The sequence below is a fragment of the Odocoileus virginianus genome, chromosome 10 (genome assembly GCF_023699985.2).
Source record: "Odocoileus virginianus isolate 20LAN1187 ecotype Illinois chromosome 10, Ovbor_1.2, whole genome shotgun sequence".
Classification (NCBI taxonomy): Eukaryota; Metazoa; Chordata; class Mammalia; order Artiodactyla; family Cervidae; genus Odocoileus; species Odocoileus virginianus.
This window is the reverse complement of record NC_069683.1, coordinates 33832492-33852908: the sequence shown is the minus strand read 5'-3', so window position 1 is coordinate 33852908 and position 20417 is coordinate 33832492. Positions and strand designations below refer to the sequence as shown.

Genomic DNA, 20417 nt, shown 5'->3' with positions numbered 1-20417 from the left:
GAAATTAATCGGAAGAGCCTGTTCATCTTTCAGTTCAGTTCGATGGCTCTCATTCATAAAGCCTTCTCTGAATGCTGTGGTGGACTCACTCCCTCTGTGCTTCCCTAGCAGCCTTCCCTGCTTCTCCTGTGGCATGTTGGACACACTGATTCTCATTAGCTCTTGTTAGGCCTGTCTGCTGGTTCCACTGCCTTCTAAACAGTGTCACATAGGGATCATATGTGTTGGTTGAAAAAATGAAAACATGTAAGTACAAACCAAATAACACAAACTTATTTCTTCTCAACATGTAGATTTTAGTCTAAAGAATATGGTGGCAGTTACTTTAAGCAAATATAGAGTAAATCAAATAACACAAAATACTTCACCCATTCACCTAAATCTAAAGTCAGATATAGCCCTATTTTTCTAGAATGGTACAAAGTTGAATCAGAAGGGACAGTACTGGTATACTGTAAGCCAGTGGTTCTCAAAGTTTAGCATGTATTGGAATAATTGAAGAGGTTGTTAATACACAGAATGCTGATCCCCACACCTAGATTGCTAATTCAAGTGGGCTGGAAGTGGAGCCTGCGTATGTGTATTTAACAGAGTCCCAGGTCATACTACTACTGCTGGTCCAGGAAACTCATTTTCTGAAATGCTATTGTAGCCAAATAGACTAAAAAGAGAGGAGAGGCAAGTTGAAGAAGAGAAGGAAAGAAGCGTGGCAGTGTGCACAATGAGTGGGAAGATTAAGGAAAGGAGCAATGTGGAGACCTGACAAGACACCAAAGCATTAAAAAATAAAGCCTGTCTCCACTTCCTGCTTCCCTAACTGGGGTACCACTGACCTGACACCTGGTCATTCTGAAATAAAGGCACCGGGCACCACAACCAAACTCACTCTTTACCAGCCAGTAGGTAGTGTTTCAGAAAATCAGCCTCCTTCTCCAGCCAACCTTTTGAAACCAGTGCTTGAGGGAAAACTTTTCTATACAAAACTAAAATCTCATGGAGCAAAAGGCAAAATCATAAGGAAGTCTTAAATGATGCCTTTTTTTCACATATAAAGAAATGAAAACCTTATCTGATGGAGAAGAGTCTAACCTGTCGCCTGATCACAAAATTCCCTTTTGTGCATGCTCTGAAAGACCAACTAGGTACCTATGAAGGAACATATGTGCTTATATTAGTGCCCAGATGTCTATAGTGGGTCTCATAAACGACACAAAGCTGATAGCTTTTTTCTGTGTCAGGAGCTTTTCCTGCCTTTGCCTTTCCCCCTGTACCTTTCTTCCCCTACTCCTGTCCAAAGCTTAGTTTCCCAACTTAGAATATATTCTTTCTACATCCCAATTCTGCCTGTCTTTTCTTTAAAATATATATATATTCCTGATGAGTCTTCTCCAAGCAGGATTCCTCTGTTTTTTCCAGTAACCTTGCTATTTCTTTTCTCATGTCCAGCACCTTTACAGTTTCTACAGCCCTTACTGCCTTTTCTCAGGTGAATCCTATATTGTATGTTTGGGTGTTATTTAGGAAAGTTACACTTAGAAAGAAAAAAGTCTGATTTTTTTTTCCCCAGAGAATTCTGGCCATTGGTGTGATTTGTTTTCCCCAAGGAAGCAGTAGGAATTAAGTAAATATTTGATTGATTGTTCAGTTTCAAGGCTAACTCTCACAACCTTTCAAAAATACCATGGCTCTGTGTGTGGGTGTGTGTTTGTGTTCATTCCAAAAGTTTTGTAGAAGAAAGATACATAGTTCTTTAAAATGTTTAATTAAGACCTGAAAGAGAATTCTCTAATAGTCTGTCATGCCAGACATTTGAAAGGTAGACTTTGGCGTTCCAAAATAAAAAATTAGAGTTAATTTCTACTTGAGATTTAAGGCCCAAGGTATGTGCCACTAATATTTGCACAGTGTTGCCTAATGAGTTATATAATGGTTGCTATCTGTCCTAATACTCCGGCCTACTTACTAAATTTTATTTCCTATTTCTTCAGTGACTAGATGACTATGTAAGACAATAATAAATGTGTTGTTTTTTTTTAATGAAGAAGAGGCTGCTTTGAATTCTCTTGCTGAAAAATCACATAGCTAGGAAATGTAAAGGAAAATATATTAAAATATTCTAACAATGGTAGCATAAAGAAACTTCCAGAAATTATAAACTCTAGAATGACCTAATTTGGGGCTCCTGGTCACCTACCTCCACACATTTACTTCCATTTCCCTTCTGAAACTCAACTAGAAGTGATAGTATAGAAATTTTTTAAAGATAAACACAAATCAACAAGGACAGAGAAAACAGGTAAAGAAATGTTAGCACAAAAATTTTAAAAGACAGAAAGCAAGAGTTAAATGGTTTACTGGACATGAGAAAGGTAAAATTAGGAAGACAGAGGAAAGCAGAGAAGCATTCTGATTTATACTACAGAACTCTCCAAAGGCTCAGAAGTCAGTTGGAGTAAAGAAATTATATCTGTGGTGAAAGCCCAAACAAGGATAGTAAATACGAAGAGGAAACAGATGATAAAAATGTGATGAAGAGAGAATTAACATTAATTGATTCAAGTTCAAGAGGACAGTGATTGTATAACTGTTTAATTCAGAGCCCGCTGCACAGTGTATCTAGTTCAACTAAAGATATTTGTTGAATGGATAGATGGAAGCAGGATCACATTGGAAGCACCATCTTGATATCTGATTGAATGTAAGGGTATGATGTGATACAAAGGTTCCTGGCTAGTTGACCGAATAGATGCTTGTCCTTTTTACCAAGTTAATATAGAAGAGTATCAGGCTTGAAGGTGGGTGTTAGAGGTGGAGATAATTCAGTTTAAGAAATATTGAATTTGAGGTCTTTACAACAGTTTAAAAGAGCCCAGTATGCTGGAGCTGAGGAGAGTTGTCTGTGCTAGAAATAGAGTGGCACTGTATCTCACAGAAATGGTTGAGCCAGCCTAAGGAAAATTGGCAGTAAAAGAGAGAAGATCTAAGGCTGAAAAAATAAATAAATAAATTAGAAATACTAACATTTAAGGAGTGGGCAGAATAATAAAACCTATAAGAAGCATTGAGATGAAAGAGCCATAAGAAGAGGCCTAAGAGGAGAAAAATGGGGTCGTGGAGGCCGAGGGAGAAGATTAAGAATGAAGTGACTAAAAAGAGTGCAGGCCACAGTGGTAGAGTAGGAAGACCCTGAATTCATCTCTTCCCGTGGGCACACCAAAATTCTGGCTATTTACAGAGTAACTATTGATGAGAAAGATTGGAAGACTAACAAGGATTTCCTGTAACTGAAGTTATAAAGAAGGATCCACAGCAAGTCAAGTAGTAGGGGCAGAGACTCAATACAGTCACGACCCAGACCACCAGGAGGGCAGCCCACAAATGGGAGGATCATTACAATTACCAGGGTTCTCTCCCAGGAGTGAGTGGTCCCAGCTCCCCATCCCTGGACTCCTACACTGGAAAGATGAGCCCCCAGCCCCCAGAATGTTTGACTTTAATTAAGGCCAGCAGGGCTTACTTTCTGGAGAGCCAGAGGGCTGTGGGAAATAGAGACTCTTCAAGGGTGCACATGAAATCTCACATGCTCCAATACCCAAGGCTGAAGCAGTAATATGAAAGGAAACTGGGTTGGACCCACCTGATGATCTTGGAGAGCCTCCCAGACAGGCAGGAAGCAATTTGAGCTCACCTTGAAGACATAGACACTAGCAGCAGCCATTTTGAGAGCTCATTCTACCACATGGAGACTGGTGCTGACAAGTGCCATTTTGCAATCTTCTTCTCTGTAGCTTATTAGCACCAGGATCCAGCCCACAGCCACCCTGGAATGTGACCCTGTCTACCAGGGAGCCCCGGACCTGGCCCCACATACCAGTTTGCCATCACTAGCCCTGGGATCCCCCAGGGCCCTGCAGTTACAGACCCTGGGACCCACCTCCACCTACCAGTGAGCAGGCACCAGCCCCTGGAGCCCCTGGGCCTTGGCCCTACCCATCAGCAGGCTAACACCAGCTCTTAGACACCTCGGATCCCTCAGGCAGCTGCCCCAGGATCCAGCCTCGGAGGCCAAAAAGGAGTAGCATGATATAAAGTGATGAAAGGGGAAAATCTGCAACCAAGAGTATTCTACCCAGCAAGGCTTTCATTCAGGTTTGATGGAGAAATCAAAAGTTGTACAAACAAAAGCTCAAAAAGAGTTCAAAACCACCAAACTAGCTTTACCAGAAATGTTAAAGGGACTTCTTCGAAGTGAAAAAGAAAAGGTCACAACTAGTAACATGAAAATTACAAAAAGAAAAATCTAATTGGTAAAGGCAAATATACAGTAAAAGTAGTAAAGCAAAGCCATGTATAAAGATAGTAGGAAGTTTAAAAGCAAAAGTAGTAAAATCATCTATCCATGATAAATATTTAAGGGATACGCAGAACAAAAAAATGTAAAACATGCTATCAAAAACTAAATGCAGGGGCAGTGAAAGTTGCTCAACTGTGTCTGACTCTTTGCAACCCCATGGTCTGTCCATGGAATTCTCCCTGCAAGAATACTGGAGTGGGTTGCCTGCCATTCCCTTCTCCAGGGGATCTTCCTGAACCAGGGATCGAACCCGGATCTCCTGTATTGCAGGCAGATTCTTTTTTTTTTTAGATTTATTTATTTATTTATTTTCCATTTATTTTTATTAGTTGGAGGCTAATTACTTTACATCATTACAGTAGTTTTTGTCATACATTGAAATGAATTAGCCATGGGTTTACATGTATTCCCCATCCTGGTCCCCCCTCCCACCTCCATTACAGTATACTAACACATATATATGGAATTTAGAAAGATGGTAATGATAACCCTATATGCAAAACAGAAAAAGAGACTCAGATGTATAGAACAGACTTGTGGACTCTGGGAGAAGGTGAGGGTGGAATGTTTCAAGAGAACAGCATTGAAACATGTATATTATCTAGGGTGAAACAGATCACCAGCCCAGGTTGGGTGCATGAGACAAGTGCTCGGGCCTGGTGCAGGCAGATTCTTTACCGTCTGAGCTACAGGAGGTTCCCAAATGCAGGGAGTGGGGGGTGAGAAAAATGCAGGGTAGTTACAGTGTATTTATGGGGGAAGGGTACGGTAAGAAGTGGGCTTCCCCAGTGGCTCAGCAGTAAAGAATTTGCCTATTATGTCAGAGACGTGGAAGGAGCTACAGTTTTGATCCCAGGGTTGGAAAGATCCCCTGGAGAAGGAAATGGCAACCCACTCCAGTATTCTTGCCTGGGAAATCCCATGGACAGAGGAGCCTGGCAGACTGCAGAAGAGTTCAACACGACTTAGCGACTGAACGACAACAGGGTAAGAAACAGATGAGGGAGATTAAGAGGTACAAACTTCCAGGTACAAAATAGTCACAGTATGAAATGTACAGTGTGGCAAATATAGTCAATAACTATGTAATAAAATCTTTGGTAACGTAGGGTAACTTATCCTTATCCTGGTGTTGGAAATGTATAGAAATATCAAATTGCTGTTGTGTAACAGGAACTAACAGTATTATAGGCCAATTATAGTTCAAGAACAAATGGATTTGTGTTTATCAGCACTGGAAGGTCAGAGGAAGGGAAATTGAATGAAGGCAGCCAAAAAATACAAAATCCCAGTTATAAGTACTAGGAATGTAATGTACAACATGATGAGTATAATTGACACAGCTGTTTGTTATATTTGAAAGTTGTTAAGAGAGTAAATCCTGAATTCTTGTTACAAAACTATAACTTTGTTTCTTTAATTTGACATCTATATGAGTTGACAGATGTTCACTAAATGTATTGTTTGAAATGACTATATAGAAGTAAAGTTAATTTATATGAATAAATATACAATTTGTGATTTGGAAAATATAGACACCAAAATTTTACATTGGTTATATAATGGTCATGGGATTTATCACAAGATATTTTAGGGTTTTTTTTTTCCCCACTTAACCTGCATTTCCTAGATCTTTTATAATGAAATGGAAGTGTGTGGGGTTTTTTTTAAAGGAAAGTAGTTTTTTTAAAAGATAAAATATGTGTTTAATCTTAACAAATGGTATAGAGGTTAAATTAAATGTCTAAACATAATCCATTTGGTTGGCAAGTAAAAGGTGGAAAGTGGTGACCTTTGCCAGTGAAAGTGGGGGTAGGAGGTTCAAAAGGCCAAAGCCAATCTAGAGAGGGTTGATTTTCTGGCCAGTGCCTAGTTTTCTGTTGTCATTAAGAAATAAATTCAGAATTTACAACCATTGTTTTCTTAGGATTCCCAGAAATGCTTTCATGCTACTATCCTGACCTTATGTAACACTTTACGTTTCACTGAGTGTTTCCTTATCAGTGTCTCAGAAGAAATACATTTAACTATAGCATTGATAATTCCTTGCCTATTTATTTTTAAGGGTGGTTAAATGTGGTTGAGTCTGACTTTTTACATGTTTCATTCATTGTATGGAATCTGATTTTGACTTTCAAGAAGATGTTCATAAATAATGCTGCTAATGAGCCTTAAAAGTTGTTCCCAGTATCTATTTTTTACTCTTTACAAAGATATTCCAAAATATTCTTACTGAAACTAAGTGCTGTTTAAGCTTTTTCTGATCATATGTTATCATTATTTTTATAATATAAATCATGAGGAAAATTGTCTCCAATTATTAATATTTGCAGTAATTGTTGGTTATATAAGTATTTGATTATTTTATCTTTTGCTAATATTATAAAGGCAGCATAATGATAACCTATGGGTTAAAATGCTAAAAACAGTGACGTCCGTGGCAGTCCAGTAGTTAAGACTCCGTACTTTCAGTGCAAGGTGTTTGATCCCTGGTCAGGCAACTAAGATGCCACAAGCTGCACAGCACAGCCGAAAAAATAAAATGCTGAAAAGAGCTGTTTGTTTTTCTTTATAACCTCACTTATATAATCAATACATGAAGGCTTTTCTAATGTAAAAGCTTTTCTATAGGTTTTACTTATTTATTAGTCCTAAATCAGACATTTATAATTCGTTTCCTTTTTTTGTCACAGGAATTTAAAGTATGGTCTTTGGAGGGGTGGGAGTATAGGAAAACAAACAAAAAATATGTTATAGTAGCTACCTTGAAACTGTAAACTCTATAAATTATTAATGTTATCTCTTCATGGCTACATCCACTAGCTTTTCCTTGCTTTGAAGATAGAGGAAGCAGTTTATCAACTAGAATTTCTTTTTGAAGCACTCTCTTTCCTTGGGTCCATGATGAAACATTTTCTACATATCCTTGTACCTTTCTGGCCATTCTTTTTCCATCCTTTAAAGCTCATCCTTCTCCCATTGGCCTTTAATTTTTAAAGTTTCATATTCTTTTTTTTTTTTTGTCTCATTCTGTACTTAGTTCAAGGATGATCTCTTTCACATGTACAACTTAAACTACTACCTATATGTTGATGACTCTTAGAAGTTTATTTTCTACCCCAGGCCTTTGCTCTGAGCTCTATATCTTTATGTCCAGCTGTGTGCCTGATTTCTCATTTTCAGTGTCAAAGACGGTCAGCGTTACAAACTAAGCTCATGATAATGAATTTCCTTTACCCCTCAACTCTCAAACCTGATTCCCTTTCACCATTTCCAATCTTGGCAAATGGCACCACAACTGATCCTGTTATGCAAACAAACTAAAACCTGAGTCTTCCTTGATGCCATCTTCTCCTTCATCTCCAACACCAGGTCATACTTATTTTCACCCCATAGGAACCTTTTGACGTGATCCTCTTCCCTCTCCCTCCACCTATGATACTCCTATCAAAGCTACCATCATCCCTCCTAGACTGCTGTAATAATCATCTGAACATTCTTCCCCCATACATTTTTGTTCCGGCCTAAACGCATTCATCATCCTACAGCCAGTGGTGATTTTTCAGACTACAGATCTCTCTTAGCTGGTTGTTGCTGCTCAGTCACTCTGTCTTGTCCGACTCTTTGTGACACCACGGACTACAGCACGCCAGGCCTCCCTTTCCTTCACTGTCTCCCAGAGCCTGCTCAAACTCATGTCCGTTTAGTCAGTGATGCCATCCAAACATCTGGTCCTCTGTTGTCTCCTCCTCCTGCCTTCAGTCTTTCCCAGCATCAGGGTCTTGTTTAATAAGTCAGCTCTTTGCATCAGGTGGCCAGAGTATTGGCCCTTTAGCAGCATTATCCTATAGCCAGTAGTGATCTTTTCAAGCTACTTATCTCTCTTAGCCTGGGTTCCCCAGAAAACAATGTGTGTACTACTACTTTATTAGGAAATTGTTTCAGGTTGGAAACAGATTCTGAGGCAGAGTTTAGTGCAAAGGATGTTTGTTAGGGAGTGATCTTTGCATTAACACCTGTAGGAGGGAAGGGAAGAAAATAGAATTGGGCAAAAGGAGAAGTTAGGCAACCTTGTGGGCTCAAGGTTAGTCTCAGTCTAACCCACACAGAGCTCTGGAGCTGGAGTTGTCCCACATTATGTGAGAATAGCTGGGTATGGACCCACACGTTGGTCAGTCATTGAGTATTTACTGCTTCAGGAAGGGCTGTTGACAGCATTGCCAAGTCCTGGCAGCAGTAAGTCCTTCCTTGACATGGTATTTGCATAAGGCCTTGTCATGTCCATTCCTTGTGCTGCTCACCTCCACTTCTACAACATATTCAGAAGCAGTTCCTCCAGAATTCTAGTGTGCCTTTCTTGCTGGGGGAAATTGAGAAGAGGATAAGTGGGGAGAACGTTAGCCCCTGCAGATGTAGCTGATGGTAGGAATGCAAATGATGCTAACCTCTCTTCTTATGACTCAAACCATCATCCTGGAGGGGCTTAGCCTCTGGTCACCTGTCTTTCTCAGCCCGGAGTTGTTGCACTGGTTCATTTTCCATCAGAATTGAGCAAGAAAGTACCAAGAGGTACCCCAGGACTTAACCTGAGTGCCAAACATTCCTCCTTGCTCTCATTGTATGACATTAGCCCTACCTCCCTGGCATTCAGGTTCAGTTTTGGGGTTTGTGTGTTTTTTTTTTTTTTTTTTGCCAAGATGGCTCCTCTTGTCTGCCAGTTCCTTGGCAACAGCTGTAGTTTACAGATTAATGAGATTCTTGTTTTGTCCCTTAGTAAAATTTGTGCCTCTTTTGAGGAATAGAATCTGTAACCTTGTACAGCTCAAAGTTATAGCAATGGAAAGTGCAAATTTTCTAAGTGGATCACTGATTGTGGTAGTAAGCAGGGCTTCTTAATTCTTGGATCTGCTACAGAGCCCTTTCTTGTTCTGGGTCCTAGTTCAGAGTTCTGTTCAGAGCTGGCGGCTTTCTGTGTCACCTGGTGTGAGTCTGTACAGGAGTCCCAGACATGAAATATGCTTTCATCATAGCCATGAGAGGCCTTCCAGAATTTGTGCTTCCTTCCTCATTTCCTCATGATGAGAAATACAATATGCAACAAATTGTCCTTTTTCTTTGAATGAGATGTCCCAGCAGGCCAGAACCTTTATAATGTTTATCTCCCATCTTCTGCAGTGTATGTCTCACCAAGATTTCCGACATGGTGGCCACTTCTAGCTCATCCAGCCTGATTAGCATGGTGTCATCAATGTAGTAGATCAGTATAATGTTCTAGGTGACATTTAAATACTCCAAGTTTCTTCCAACTAAATTTGGATGGGAAGGGGATTTAATTAACATATCCCTAAGGCAAAATTGTAAATGTTTAATTACCATTGTCCATTTCATGTAAATACAGACTGTTTCAGATCCTTCTCTCTGATAGAATTTATTCACCAAATCATTGACTATATGCAGCAACCATAATCTGCAGTAGCAGAGACTGCCATGGGAGCTTCCTCATGGTTGAATTTGCTGTAGTCTACTTTTATACTTTTATATCTGTCTGGTTTCTGCAGACATAAGACTGGAGAATTAAATAGAGCTATGACAGAGACCATCACTCCTGCATCCTTTAAATCTTTAAGAATGGAACTAATTTTCACTGTTACCACCAGTAAATCCATTTAAAATAGGAACTAAAGTTTCATACCAAATAGTGGGGGGAGCATTTGATACATTATATTTAAAAGAAACATAAAATTTTATTTTAACAAATATTTAGGTTATTTTTACCATGTGCTGATACTTTTAGAACCAAAGTGTGAATCTCACTTTCCTTGGGGGAGGTAAAAGTATTTAAAATTATTTTCCAACAAAATTGCATCATGACTTACTTTATGTTTGGCCTTTATAGCACTGTCTCAAAGATAATCCTTTTTGAAAAAATATTTAAAGCCTTCATAATTGTCCTTAAGGGACTCTCTTAATCCTCTGACAGCAAATCAGTTTCTTTTAAAACACTTAGCATAAAATCATCCTAACCGGTGATCTTTTTTTCACTTGATCTAATTTTGTTAGATTTTCCTTTGTCAGTATGATTTGATAGAAGCAATTCTTTGACATTGCTTTGGTAGACTTTATGAAATCCTATATTGTTTACGTGTTTACACTGCTGTGTTTGATGGGGTGAATATAGGTAGAGGCCAGTGTTAATTACGAAAGTATTTCAGAGAATGGATACAGGCATTTGAAAGGCTGAGTCCCTTTACTACTTACCTGAAACTATCACAACATTGTTTGTTAATTAGCTATTGTTTTTCAATTGCTAAATTGTGTCTGGACTCTGCAACCCCATGGACTGTAGCACACTAGGCTTCCCTGTCCTTTGGTTATACCTCAATACAAAATAAAAAGTTTAAAAAAAAAAAGTACAGCAGTGTTAAATTGGATATGAGTTTCAGTAGTGACTAATTTGATGATGGTGATATGGTGGTGATTATTCCTTTTGCCTTGATTCTTTGGATCAAAATTTTGTCTGGGAGATTAATCCATGATGTTGGATATAACTATAATTTATTTTCACTTTTATGTAGTATTCTTTTGTATCAGTATACCACATTTTATTCATTCTGCCAAATATCTTTTTTCATTTTTCCTGTTTGATGCTTACTGAACTCCTAGCATATGAAGACTAAGTTCTTTTTATTATTTCTTTTACTTATTCCTGCTTTCTCCTCTATTTCCAGGACTCCTATTAGGCATATTTTAGAAGCTTTGACTTGATTCTCTGTATTTCTTAATTTTTAAAGAAATTATCAAGACAGAGATGAAATAAATGGATACTATATGGGGTAAAAATTAACTTCCAGCACTTCCTTTGCATTTTAATTTTAGCAATCACATTTTAAGTTTTCAATTGGTTTTCACAGATGTCATATAGTTTCAACCTCTTTTGAGGAGATTATTTATAATTAGTGGAAATTTTCTTCTTTTGCCTGAATTATGTGTTTCACAGATGCCATTTTTATATTCAGTTCTATATTTTATTGCATTTGAGAGGCAACAGGACATAGAGCTTTAAAGCATAAATATTGGAGTGAGACTGCTGGGTTTGAATTCTTCCTCTGTTGTTTGTGCCCTTTTAATCTCAGGCAATTATTTAACCTCTAGAAACTAGTTCCTTCTAAACAAAATGGACCCAAATGTAGTGTCTACCTCCTAGAGATGTTGTAAAAATTAAATGAAATAATTTCTGTATATCCAAACAGAAAATGTTTGCTATTAATACTTAGTAAGCACTTAATAAATGTTAGCTATTATTACTATATGTCAGGTGCACTGTCCTAGTTTCCAGACATATAAATCTGAAGCAGACTTGAACCATTCACTCAAAAACTTAAGACTTGATATTATTTGTCAAGTCTGGCATTCATCTTCTGTCTCAGTAGGACTGATGGTACATATTAAATAACCATAGTGTTCAAAATTGTGATACATTCTCAATGTTATATTAGCTGATTGAGCATTAAAATATAACCTGAGGCTGAAACAAGAGTCTCACTGCTTATTTGGTACTTAGCACTATACTTGGAGGGCTTCCTAGGTGGTGCTAGTGGTAAAAGAACCTGCTTGCCAGTGGGGGAGACACAGGAGACTCGGATTCAATTCCTGGGCTGGGAAGATCCCCTGGAGGAGGGCATGGCAACCCACTTCAGTATTCTTGCCTGGAGAATCCCATGGACAGCCTGGTCCATAGGGTCCAAAGAGTCAGATACAACTGAAGCAACTTAGCATGCAAGCACACCCTATACTTGGAAAGGGTGGACAAACCTGAGGGTATGCATATGAAGGTGCCAAAGAGGAGGAGTGTAAGTGATAAAGCAAGGCATGGGTGGTATTCTAGAGGTATTAGATGTGACAGGAGTAGTTATAATGTGGAATTGTTTGTTGTTGTTCAGTCGTTAAGACATGTCCAACTCTTTATGACCCCATGGACTCCTCTGCCATCCACAATCTCCCAGAGTTTGCTCAGATTCACGTCTGTTGAGTCGGTGATGTGGATTAGATGACAAAAAAAAAAAAAACACAGACTGACTAGAGCTGTGGCTTATAACTGGAGGGCCATATGGTTGGTGAAGTGTGGAGATTGGCCCACGCCACAGAGGTCTTACAAGGTTAGCAGAAGACTTTGCTCATTATCCTGTAATGGTCAGAACATAGCTGACATTTTTGAGCAGGAGAGTAATATGATATACAGAGGTATTTTTGGCTTTGGTAGTTTTAATTTTTGTCTCTATGTAGAAGATACAAATGTTCTCAGTGTTTTGGACAACTAAAAAAAATTTTTTTCTGAGCTATGTCTAATCCAAACTCAAAAAAAGTTTTGTAAGACATCATGCCTTTTGGCCTAATTTTTTTCTTTAATGTTTATATATATCATTTTTGAGAGATTCCAATGTTTTATGAAAACAGGAATGCTGGTTATAACAGTTCCAAAGGTATGCAAATCCAAATATGAAATAATTGAAGGTAATGAGAAATTAAGATTGCAAGTTTCACTCTTCAATTGTAGGAGGAAAATTAAAGGTAAACCACATAGCAAAGTTCAAAATAAGACATATATAGGCATTCAAGTACTTGCAGGCTTATAAAATGCCTGGTATGCCTGTAACTACTTTGCTATTATGTGGCCAGAACACAGGGGACTTCAGGATGTGTATTTACAAACTGATTCCCCAACAGATAACTGCACTATGCCGAAATGCTATTGCTATGTCAATGATTGTACTTCTTGTTTCAAAGTTTTCCATTTTTCAATCTAATTAACTTAGAATGTCTCTAACGTGATTTACAAAGAATTTTTTATTTATATTTTGCAATCAGCATTTAACTGGCGCTCAGGTTTGAGACATGCACTACAATGTGTAAACATTTTATAAGATAATAAATAGCTTCTAAATGTTTTATGATTGCCTGTTCCCTGCTAATTGGTCGTGGATTGAAATTCCCCATTGTTTAATTTTTTTTAATTTGTGGGAAATTTATATAAATGAGTGTGTGGGACTTCATATCACAGCTGTTGTCATTTAAAGTTTGGACAGCATCATTACAAATGAAGCCCTGCTGTGAAATCAAAGTCAAAAGGCATCTTGGCATCCCAACCATTTCCTTAGGAGAAGATTACAGCTCAAGTCTGTTGAACTTTATTGCCTTGGGCCTCATGACAGTCTTCAGAAACATGCAAAGCATTTCTGTTAAAGAAACTCAGATGTGCTAGGACACAGGGGATGACATTCTTGCACATAACAGTGTCCTAAGCAAGAGAATGAGGAGTAAGTTAGGAAGAAAAAAGATGAGTCACACTTTTTGCCGTATTCTGGGATTATTTTATAAAATCCATGGAGATGACAGAACAGGAAAAGGATGTGGTGTTTTCCTACATGGCCTCTGTATTTTTTTCTAGTTGTACTGAAGTATAATCAGCAAATAAATTTGCAATGTATTTTAAGTGTACACCATGATGATGATTTAAAATACCATACATTGTAAAAGGATTCCCATAATCGAATTAATTAACACATCCGTCACCTTGCCTATTTACCTTTTTGGGGAGGATAAGAATACTTAAATTCTATTTTCTTAGCAAATTTTCATTATATAATAACAGTATTATCAACTATAATCACTATGTTACACATTAGATTCTCAAGCCTTATTCATCTTATATGTACTCTTTTACCAGCATCTTCCCATTTCTCCCATACCCCAGCCCCTGGCAACCACCATTCTACTCTGTGTTTCTTAGTTCAACTTTTTTTTTTTAAGACTCCACCTATAAGTGATACCATGCAGTGTTTGTCTTTCTTTGCCTCGTTTATTTCACTTAACCATAATACCCTCTAAGTTCATCCATGTTTTTACAAGTGGCAGGATTTTTTTCCTTTATAAGGCTGAATAATATTGCACATATAAACTACATTTTCTTTATCCATTCATTCTTTGATGGATACTTAGGTCGCTTCCACACCTTGGGCGGAATAATTGTTGTGAATAATTGTTGTGAATAATTCTGCAATGAACATGGGAGTACAGATTTCTCTCTAAGATAAATTATTTTCTTTGCACTGTATATATACCCAGAAGTGGGATTCTTGGATCATATGATAGTTCTATTTTTAGTTACTTAAGGAACCTCCAGTTGTTTTCCATAGCGACTGTACTAGTTTACTTACCTGCCAACAGTGTGCAAGGATTCCCTTTTATCTACATCCTCCTCAGCAATTTTTTCTTGTCTTTTTGGTAATTCAGCTCAGTCGCTCTGTCGTGTCCGACTCTTTGCGACCCCATGAACTACAATACACCAGGCCTCCCTGTCCGTCACCAACTCCCGAAGTCCACCCAAACCCATGTCCACTGAGTCGGTGATGCCATCCAACCATCTCATCCTCTGTCGTCCCTTTCTCCTCCTGCCCTCAATCTTTCCCAGCATCAGGGTCTTTTCAAATGAGTCAGCTCTTCACTTCAGGTGGCCAAAGTATTGGAGTTGCAGCTGCAACATCAGTCCTACCAATGAACATCCAGGACTGATCTCCTTTAGGATGGACTGGTTGGATCTCCTTGCAGTCCAAGGGACTGTCAAGAGTCTTCTCCAACACCACAGTTCAAAAGCATCAATTCTTCGGCACTCAGCTTTCTTTATAGTCCAACTCTCACATCCATACATAACTGCTGGAAAAACCATAGCCTTAACTAGATGGACCTTTGTTGACAAAGTAATGTCTCTGCTTTTTAATATGCTGTCTAGGTTGGTCCATAACTTTCCTTCCAAGGAGTAAACGTCTTTTAATTTAATGGCTGCAATCACCATCTGCAGTGATTTTGGAGCCCAGAAAAATAAAGTCAGCTGCTGTTTCCACTGTTTCCCCATCTATTTCCCATGAAGTGATGGGACCGGATGCCATGATCTTAGTTTTCTGAATGTTGAGTTGTAAGCCAGCTTTTTCACTCTCCTCTTTCACTTTCATCACGAGGCTGTTTAGTTCTTCACTTTCTGCCACAAGGGTGATGTCATCTGCACATCTGAGGTTATTGATATTTCTCCCAGCAATCTTGATTCCAGCTTGTGCTTCCTCCAGCCCAGCGTTTCTCATGATGTACTCTGCATAATAGCCATTCTAATAGTGAGGTTACAGCTTACTTTGGTTCTGATTTGCATTTCTCTGATTATTAACAATATGGAGTACCTTTTCATGTACCTGTTGGCCATTTGTATGTCTTTGAAAAAATGTTCAGTTCTTTTGCCCATTTTTTAATTGAGTTATTTGGTCTTTTTTACTCTTGAGTTGTATGAGGTCCTTGAATATTTTGGCTATGTACCCTTTATTGGATATATGATTTGCAAATATTTTCTCCTGTTGCATAGATTGCCTTTTCATTTTGTTGATGGTTTTCTTTGCTGTACAGAAACTTTTTAGTTTGATGTAGTCCCATTTGTTTATATTTGCTTTTGTTGCCTTTAAGTGTCAGATCTAAAACATGATTGCCAAGAATAATGTCCAGGAACTTATCACCTGTGTTTTCTCCTAGGAGTTTTATTGCTTCAGGTCTTGTATTCAAGTCTTTAATCCAGTTTGAGTTGATATTTGTTTATGGTATAAGATAGAAGTCTAGTTTCATTTTTCATGTGAATATCCAGTTTTCCCAGCCTGCCTTGATTTTAAAATAAAAACATAAATGTGATTTCAAAGTAATGACTGCCTTCCTATTTGCAGGGCAGCAAAGGAGACATAGACATGAAGAATAGACTTTCAGTCACTGTGGGTGAGGGAGATAGTGGGATGACCTGAGAGAGTAGTACTGAAACATATACATTACCATATGTAAAACAGATTGCCAGTGGGAATTTGCTGTATGATGCAGGAAGCCCAAAGCTGTGACAACCTAGAGAGGTGGGCTAGGGAGGGAGCTGGGAGGGAGGTTTAAGAGGAAGGGAACAAAAAAAAAACTAAAAAAAAAAAAAAAAGAGGAAGGGAACATGTGCATGCCTGTGGCTCATATTGATGCGAGGCAGAAACCATCACCATATTGTAAAGTAATTATCCTCCAGTTTAAAAAAAAAAAAACAACTAGGATTTGCCCAACAGTAAGGACACTGCCCGCTGCCCTCATAGAAACTTCTTAGATAAGCCTGAGTCTTCCTTGTAAAACCAAGCTTCTCTTTCCTAATATATTTGCTGATGTATTCATGGATCCTGATGGTTAACATAAATTCTGTCAGTTTGCTTTTTATGGAAATGAGATGTTCCCCCCTTAGAAATGGAAACCACATTGATTAGCAGCCATATCTCAGAGACCTTGTTCTACCAGTGACCTTTCTTTTTCAACTCTCTCCCCCTTGGATTTTCCTCCTTGGTGTGTGTGGGTCCCTTCTAATTTTTACAGAATCAAAGGATTACATAGAATGTTAGTATTCATCTGGCTCAGTACTACCAAGATTCATTCAGCCACCCATTTGGATGTCATAGCTTCCTTCCCATTATAGCTATGTGCATTTTCATTCGGGGCCTTTGTTTTACTCTACTCACTTATACCCCCATCATGTCACCAGTAACCTCTTTGATTCACAAGTTTCTTGGCTTTTTTTCAATCTTCATTTTACTGAATTTCATGAAGCTTTCAACACCATTGGTCATTTCTTCTCCTGACATCTATAGTATTGTGCTCAGTCACGTCTGACCCTTTGTGGCCTCGTGGACTGTAGCCTGCCTGATTCCTTTGCCCATGGAATTTTCCAGGCAAGAATACTGGAGTGGGGTGCCATTTCCTACTCCAGGGGATCTTCCTGACCCAGGGATCGAACTAGTGTCTCTTGCGTCTCCTGCATTGGCAGGTAGATTCTTTACCACTAGGGAAGCCTGACATCTATAGTATTGCTTTCTTCTAATTTCTTTCCCATCTTTATTTTCCTTTATTCCTTCTATATAAGCGTATATCTTCCCCAGGTTTCTGTCCTTAGCTGCTTTTCCTCATTCCTCTCTCCATTTTCCTAGCAGCTGCACCATTTTACATTCCCACTGAGATTTCCTGACTTTTTCCCATTCCCCAACATTTCACCCAGAGGGTTTTGGCATCATTGATATTTCTTGCCTGATCCATAACAAAATTTTACATGCAAACTCTTCGTAGGTAACACTAAGAAAAAATACACTATATCAATTATAACATACATCCCAGTCTTAGAGAAGTTAAAATGTGTAGGGAAAAGGTGTATCTTAGGCTCAGTCAAATGCAGTAATTAAATATATTTAAACCCCCTCCAAAATTTTTTGGACAAATTGCACAGCTGTGAATATAAATGGGAAAGTAAAAGTAGCTACTCACCAATAGTATATGAAAATATCTTTCTCAAATGTATTTTTACATCAAAAGAATGTGCTTCAGGACAGTATTTTTTTTTCCAGCTCTTTTTTCACAATTATCTAGGTAAGTCTTAATGACAATTTAGAATAAAAGTAAAACCCCTTAGTACAGTAAATAATGTATCATAGATTTTTGTTTCCATATGTTTGTGATTTCTGATAAATGTCCTAATAATGCTCATTTATCTTTTTTTCTTTAAGGATTGTTCCAGTTTAGAAGAATATAACATTGCTGCAGCATTACTCCCTCTGACTAGTGCTTTCTATAGGGTAAGTTTTAGTGGTCTATGTGTAAGTCATTTTGATTTATATAAATGTATTCAGCTTGATTTATCGTGAAACTACATCAGTCCCATCTCCTGACTATATCTAAGACACATCTGTGGTTATATTTATTATAACATTTGTTGCATACTATGTGTAAAAAATGAAATACATGTTAAATTATCTCCTAAGATATAACCCCACCACTCTATCCCTACTTCATTGTTCTTTAGAGCAACTTAATAACCTGAAATTATGTATTGTTTAGTTTATATTTGACTGCTTTCCACCTCCAAAGAAAACAAATTTGGTGGGATATTATCTATCTTATTCATTATATCCCAATGTTAATCAATAAGTTTCTACTGAATGAGTGAGTGAATGAATGAATGAACACACTAGATAAATAAATGTAAGGCAGAAATTAGAGATTAACTTCATTGGCAACTTTTGTGAACCTTCTTAAAATTTTCTGGAGTGTTCAGTGCTTTTCTTAATTCTATCACATATTGTAGTTCTCCTGTCCATGCCTTTCAAAGAGATTGATTCTTACGGCAAACAAGCAAATTCTTGTTCTCTCTTTTCCTGTGAAGACTTGAAAGGAGTTAAATAGCCACACTCTGAAGAGCACATTGATTACGTCCTTCTGAAATATACAATAAGAAACAATAAACCTGTGGCAGCCAGGCTGCCTCATGGTCCTGCTATGTGCCATTAGCCTCAGGAAGCCCAGGACTTCAGACAGGTGTTATGGAAGGACTTCTAGTTTAAGCTACTCCCTGTTTCATGGACTCTAAGTCAAGAGAGAGTATCAGATATTCCCAGATCTGTTTTAGTGGAGAACTAACTTGGCATTAGATAAAGTGCTTTAGCTGATTCATAAAAATGATCCATGCCCTTAGATGCTGGCAGATTCTCTTGTTCTTTTTGTTCTGCCCATCCTTTTTGTTTCATCCACCATTTCTGACTAATGAGGTCTAGTCCTCTTCCTGCACTTAGTATGTGCTCAATAAATATTTCTTGATAAGACCAATTTTTTAAAAACTTTACTTCAAATGGTTTGTCCACAGTTTCTGAGTTAAAAGTCTTAACCCAAACATTCTCCATAATCAGGAGCCCTTTCTCTGCTGCCAAGTCCCTGCATATTCCTCTTTCTTCCTCCTTATTTTCCCATCCTCTCCAAAAGCAGAAAATGAAATTTATGAGACTCACACTTCTGAGATCCGGCAGGTCATACTGAGCATCCTCAGGAAACAAGGACAACTCTCAAAAATTTTAATCAAATGAATTTGGCTTTAGAGACTAATGACAACCAGCTGGAGCTTGGGCATTATCTTTTGGTTTTCCCTTAACCGGTCTCCAGGCCCACTCTAGTTTTTCTTAAATGCATATATACCATTCTCATCTGAACTCTCCTTAGTGGTTCTTCATCTTATTCCTCTCCTAACATGAAGAACAATGTTAAAAAAAATAGGTCAGGCTTTCCTGTGTCTTAAACCATCAAGAAGGTTTGTCTCCATATCCCAAAATAACCAGAAAATTTCTAAATTTTCCCACTTTAACATCTAAGATATTTATTTCTATATAATATCTAAGTTTAAAAAATAAGAACTGTAGGGAAAATAATAGCTGACAGTAGAAACTCAATTGCTCAAGAAATCCAAACTACTGAAGACTTTTTTTAAGCTAGATTATTAACCTGTTTTACAGTGTGTATTAGCGAGGGTTTGGTCATCAAGCAAAAGCACCATGAGTGATAGGAAGTAAGGAATCTATTGTAGGGACCAGCTTTTATGTTGTTATGGAAACTGGAGAAGAAGTTTATGGAAAGCTTCAAATTAGGGTCTACCTGTTGGCCTGATGTCACTGTAGGTCATCAGAGCAGCAGTCAGGAAGAAAAGCTGGGCATGACAGAGGGAAGAACAGGGCAAAGTAGAATCTGTGTATGTCTCTCACATCCTCCAACCTCAGGGAATGAGGTGACCTGAAAAAGAAGCCGCGTTGTTGGCCATGGAGCTACACATGTGCCTAGCTCTGAGGAGTAGCTAATGGAAGAGATCCAACAGGAACTGAAAGAAATGTGAGCCTAGTTCTTCCCACACATTAAGAGGATCCAGCAGATTAGGTATAAAAGTGTATGAGATACAGCAGCTCCTGGCTGTACTGACCTTCAGAATGTGGTGGCCACTGCTTCATTTTTGCCTTCCAAATCTTAGACACATTTCTCTGTCGTTAACCCTAACCTGGACTCCTGGGGCAAAGAGAGTTCTGGGAAATATAGTTCTAGCTTAGCTTAGTTTACACAGTGCAAAACCATTACACTGTGGTTTTTTTATTTGTTTGTTTCATGAATGTTTTTAATGCAGTTAGTTAACAAGCAGGGATGCTTGCCATGCTTT

General features: G+C 38.2%; 1 protein-coding gene across 2 annotated transcripts in view; it reads left to right on the top strand.

Annotated features, from left to right (window-relative positions):
• Nucleotides 1-20417, top strand: part of SBF2 (SET binding factor 2) — a 486293-nt gene that overhangs the window by 336524 nt on the left and 129352 nt on the right. For both annotated transcript variants that reach the window (XM_070473374.1, XM_070473375.1), the window contains exon 17: nucleotides 17956-18024. In XM_070473374.1, coding sequence (XP_070329475.1) covers nucleotides 17956-18024 — 69 coding nt within the window. The remainder of the gene's footprint in view (nucleotides 1-17955; nucleotides 18025-20417) is intronic.